This window comes from Pinus tabuliformis, chromosome 4_1 (genome assembly GCF_031772625.1).
Source record: "Pinus tabuliformis cultivar Carrire ecotype Pingquan chromosome 4_1, CPIR1, whole genome shotgun sequence".
NCBI lineage: Eukaryota > Viridiplantae > Streptophyta > Pinopsida > Pinales > Pinaceae > Pinus > Pinus tabuliformis.
This window is the reverse complement of record NC_142303.1, coordinates 724,389,025-724,394,143: the sequence shown is the minus strand read 5'-3', so window position 1 is coordinate 724,394,143 and position 5,119 is coordinate 724,389,025. Positions and strand designations below refer to the sequence as shown.

The 5,119-nt window shown below is 37.5% G+C and overlaps 1 protein-coding gene across 3 annotated transcripts; it reads left to right on the top strand.

The window, feature by feature from the left end:
- The first annotated feature begins 985 nt into the window (after nucleotides 1-985).
- On the top strand, nucleotides 986-4,222 carry LOC149178188 (clavaminate synthase-like protein At3g21360). 3 transcript variants are annotated; one of them, XR_016258172.1, is made up of 4 exons: nucleotides 986-1,605; nucleotides 1,732-1,979; nucleotides 2,306-2,731; nucleotides 3,058-3,919. XR_016258172.1 is itself a non-coding variant. In XM_089420292.1 (3 exons), exons 1-3 carry the CDS (start codon nucleotides 1,243-1,245, stop codon nucleotides 4,092-4,094), a joined length of 957 nt encoding a protein of 318 aa, XP_089276418.1. In that variant the 5' UTR covers nucleotides 1,004-1,242; the 3' UTR covers nucleotides 4,095-4,222. The 3 variants fall into 3 exon arrangements, 1 of the variants encoding a protein (XP_089276418.1); XR_016258173.1 differs by having other exon boundaries at nucleotides 3,044-3,919; XM_089420292.1 differs by lacking the exon at nucleotides 2,306-2,731 and having other exon boundaries at nucleotides 1,004-1,605; nucleotides 3,749-4,222.
- Nucleotides 4,223-5,119: the final 897 nt, after the last annotated feature.

Here is a 5,119-nt window from a genome sequence, read left to right as displayed (position 1 = left end):
ATTTCAGGTTGCAAATCTCTCCTCTTCTCACAAGGAATGCAAGCTTGTGTTTCACTACCAAATAAACAGAAGTGACTTACAATTGTCTTAATTTTATTTCATTCTTATTTTAGTGTTCCATGTTTTAAATCCTTTGTAGGAGTGTGATATACTTTATGTAATTGGCACAATTAATGGCTTTTTCCTAATAATCAAGACTTAGTCACAATTCACCATTTTCATTAATGTGTGATTACTTCTCTCAACAACACCATTTTAGTGTTATGTCTATGGAAAACATATTTCCATTTGAATATCCTATGTGGTGTAGTAATTTGTGAATTTTTTATTAAGAAAACCTCATGACTTACTACATTCCATAGGATATTCAAATGCAACATACTTGGGTGTAAAAAGGCATTCAATGAAATTTAAAAAATACTTGAATCCGTATAAAGAAGGATAATTAAACGTACAACATATGAACAATTTGCAAGAAAGTCAAGGTGTGCGATGAAGCACATTTGTCAAAATTACTTTGATAATGTTTTCCAAGAACACAACTATAATAAACTCCATCTTTGCGAGAAACGAGAGAAACACTAGCCACCATACGTTGATTATAGAGTTTCTATAATAAGAGATATTTTGAATGACCAAAATTCTGATGCCAAATTTTAGTCAAGCCGTCACTATGAGAAATAAAAAGTAATGGAAAAGATGGTGACCCAATGTTGTTAACTTTGTACTACCTAGTAATATCATCACTCATTTTGTTGGAAATGACGTGCTTAGAATCTTCTAAATCCTTGATTTTGACTCGGTGATGTGAAAACTATATTTTTACGCCGTAAGGCGTTTCCATTTGAAATCAACTTTGCTTTTGGGTTACGTGTACATGTCTTAGCCTTTGATTTTAAATGTTAGACGATGAAAATGATCTCGACCATCCAATTGATCAGACTGGTACACTGCGACCCCGCGGGTATACGATGCAACCGAGCAGATGGATGCTTTCCCTCGCTGGACGCTGCGCTGCTTCCACTTCCAGGAGACGCTAGCTGCTTCCACTTCCAGGTGCTTCTCGGTGTGGAGACCTTGCACTTGCCCTCGCTGTACATATCTTCCAGGTCGAATTTTACAAGCACACAAATTCCGTGGACTCACAGAAGATGAAGCCGAAGCTGAAAATTCAAGATTCTACCAACAATACCAAAGGTTCAACAATATCGTGTAAGACAGCCACAATTTCTGAGCAAAACAATGAAGGAATTGGCCATTTTGAAACCAGGGAACATTGCCCAACAGAAGATTCTCGAGGATGGCACCCTCTTTCCCATGGTTCTGCTGCCTCCAGATGAAAACCCCTCAATTGGGTCCCTTGTCAACGCCATCCAACAGAACAGGGAATGGATTCACAATCAACTGAATCGCGCTGGAGCGTTGCTGTTTAGAGGGTTTCCAGTGAGAAGTGCATCCGATTTCAACACAGTTGTTGAAGCATTTGGATGGGAAGAACATCCATATCTGGGCTTAGCTTCAAGGACCAGGGTTGAAGGAAGGGTTTACACTGCAAACGAAGATCCTCTGGATCAACCCATCAAATTCCATCATGAGATGGCTATGGTAAGCCGATCCTCTAAGCATTCCAGACTACAGTTTCCTTTTCTTCTTTCTTTCTCTTCAAACTTATTCCTATTAGGTTTTTTTTTCTTGACCATCAATGTTCTGGGTATTTTTTTTGCTGTGCAGTTTCCTGTGTTTCCAAGCAAAATATTGTTCTTCTGTGAGATTGCACCTCCGGAGGGAGGGCAGACAGCAATCCTGTTGAGCCATAAGCTCACCCAACGAATGGAACAGAGGTACCCAGAACTTGTAAAAATTATGGAGCAGGGGTTGATCTATTCTTACAGCATTCCTCAGGAAGACGATCCTCAATCCTTTTTAAAGGGCTGGCAATCCCGTTACCAAACCAGCAACAAGCAGGAAGCGGAAAATAGGTAAGAATAAAATGACAAGTTACATGTAGCATCTATCCATTTTCATTTTTATCTTTTAACTCAGATTTAAAGAAGGGAAAATTCTTGATTTTCATAGATAAGGAGTGGAGAAATAAAAAATCCGTGTTACTTTTTTTTAGCTATTTAAACTTGAGATAAATTTATATTTTTGGGTGAAGATGAGGCTGTAATATTTTTTCACACATTTATAGATCACTTCTACCCAGGAACAGTTCAGATTTAAAATGCAATTACCATTTTCAATAATCAAATTGTTCTGAAATAAATTGAAATTGATGATCATGTGGTAAGGTTGTTGCTTCCAGGCTTATAAAGTCAGGTGTTCCAGTGTCCAAAATAACTTGGGCAGATGATGGCACAATGTTTTTTGAATTGGGACCTATTGTTTCTATAAAACCTGTTGATGGAGATGCAGACAATAGGAAAGCATGGTTCAACCCTTCAGCACTTCCAGAGATAGTCCCAATGCTTGCAGATGGTTCCCTCTTTCCTGATGAGGCAATTGAATCATACCTCCAGATAACTAAAGAAGAGTGTGTGGACATCACCTGGGAAGTTGGTGATGTTCTGGTGCTGGACAATATGGAATAGAGGTACCCAGAACTTGTAAAAATTATGGAGCAGGGGTTGATCTATTCTTACAGCATTCCTCAGGAAGACGATCCTCAATCCTTTTTAAAGGGCTGGCAATCCCGTTACCAAACCAGCAACAAGCAGGAAGCAAAAAATAGGTAAGAATAAAATGACAAGTTACATGTAGCATCTATCCATTTTCATTTTTATCTTTTAACTCAGATTTAAAGATGGGAAAATTCTTGATTTTCATAGATAAGGAGTGGAGAAATAAAAAATCTGTGTTACTTTTTTTTAGCTATTTAAACTTGAGATAAATTTATATTTTTGGGTGAAGATGAGGCTGTAATATTTTTTCACACATTTATAGATCACTTCTACCCAGGAACAGTTCAGATTTAAAATGCAATTACCATTTTCAATAATCAAATTGTTCTGAAATAAATTGAAATTGATGATCATGTGGTAAGGTTGTTGCTTCCAGGCTTATAAAGTCAGGTGTTCCAGTGTCCAAAATAACTTGGGCAGATGATGGCACAATGTTTTTTGAATTCAACCCTTCAGCACTTCCAGAGATAGTCCCAATGCTTGCAGATGGTTCCCTCTTTCCTGATGAGGCAATTGAATCATACCTCCAGATAACTAAAGAAGAGTGTGTGGACATCACCTGGGAAGTTGGTGATGTTCTGGTGCTGGACAATATGGAACAGAGGTACCCAGAACCTGTAAAAATTATGGAGCAGGGGTTGATCTATTCTTACAGCATTCCTCAGGAAGACGATCCTCAATCCTTTTTAAAGGGCTGGCAATCCCGTTACCAAACTAGCAACAAGCACGAAGCAAAAAATAGGTAAGAATAAAATGACAAGTTACATGTAGCATCTATCCATTTTCATTTTTATCTTTTAACTCAGATTTAAAGATGGGAAAATTCTTGATTTTCATAGATAAGGAGTGGAGAAATAAAAAATCTGTGTTACTTTTTTTTAGCTATTTAAACTTGAGATAAATTTATATTTTTGGGTGAAGATGAGGCTGTAATATTTTTCACACATTTATAGATCACTTCTACCCAGGAACAGTTCAGATTTAAAATGCAATTACCATTTTCAATAATCAAATTGTTCTGAAATAAATTGAAATTGATGATCATGTGGTAAGGTTGTTGCTTCCAGGCTTATAAAGTCAGGTGTTCCAGTGTCCAAAATAACTTGGGCAGATGATGGCACAATGTTTTTTGAATTGGGACCTATTGTTTCTATAAAACCTGTTGATGGAGATGCAGACAATAGGAAAGCATGGTTCAACCCTTCAGCACTTCCAGAGATAGTCCCAATGCTTGCAGATGGTTCCCTCTTTCCTGATGAGGCAATTGAATCATACCTCCAGATAACTAAAGAAGAGTGTGTGGACATCACCTGGGAAGTTGGTGATGTTCTGGTGCTGGACAATCGCTTTGTGCAGCATGCGAGAAGGCCTTCAACCCCACCTAGAAGGCTACTCGCTGCCTTCTGCAAATAGTATGGGTGTTGTTGGATCAACTGTCAAGCATTTGCTGTAGTATTTCTTTCCATTATTAAGCATTGTTGTTGTTGGCAAATAATCTGAGAGGTTAACCTCTTACTGCCCGTACTGGAAATATGCAAATAGATCTTTCAGGGTTTATTCCTGAAAAATTTGTACTTGGGCTTAAAACCAAAGGTCGTTTAATAATCGTTTGCCAAAGAGTTTTTACAAATGCTCTGGACGGGGCAGTTAGCCCTTCAAGATTAGAATAGAAAGGTTACAATGGAGCCATTGATATATTGGTTATATAAGTTTGTGATATAAGTGATGTCCTACATATATGCTAGGTTATTTTTGCTAGATTATTTTCTTAATTACGCCGTAAGGCGTTTCCATTTGAAATCAACTTTGCTTTTGGGTTACGTGTACATGTCTTAGCCTTTGATTTTAAATGTTAGACGATGAAAATGATCTTAACCATCCAAAGTATCAGTAACTTTGTTATGATAGGGTTTCATGTTTGGATATATAATGTATGGTCTGTGTCTCAAGCATAATGTCACTATAGAAAATTTGGTTTTCTAGCCTTTTAGTGACCTTTGTATTTGAACTGTGTTCTTGACATGTGATACACTGATATATGCCATATTGGTCTACAAAGGGGTTGGAGAGGAGTGTTTTAAAGCAACAGGTTTCAAATTATAAAAAAATTCAGTTCAGTTGTCAAGCGATCATTCTGATTAGGCCTCCTTTACTTCTGGTGGCATTGCGCCTACCTGAATGGACTTGAAGGCAATGCCTTGGACACTGAGTCATGTTAACATGCTTGTCTGTGGTGCATTCTTTGGTATCATTCTTAGATATGGTGCAGGGAAAGATGTTGAAATGCCTTGTCCCATAATCTTTCTCCAAGTTTCATCATGTAGTTAATGTATTTTTGTGTAATTAATTAACGTTGTGCATCAACGAGTGTATTAACTCAAGTTGTTCAATCTTTTCATTTACGTAAGTGTACCTACCCTTTCTCCGTGCATGTGATT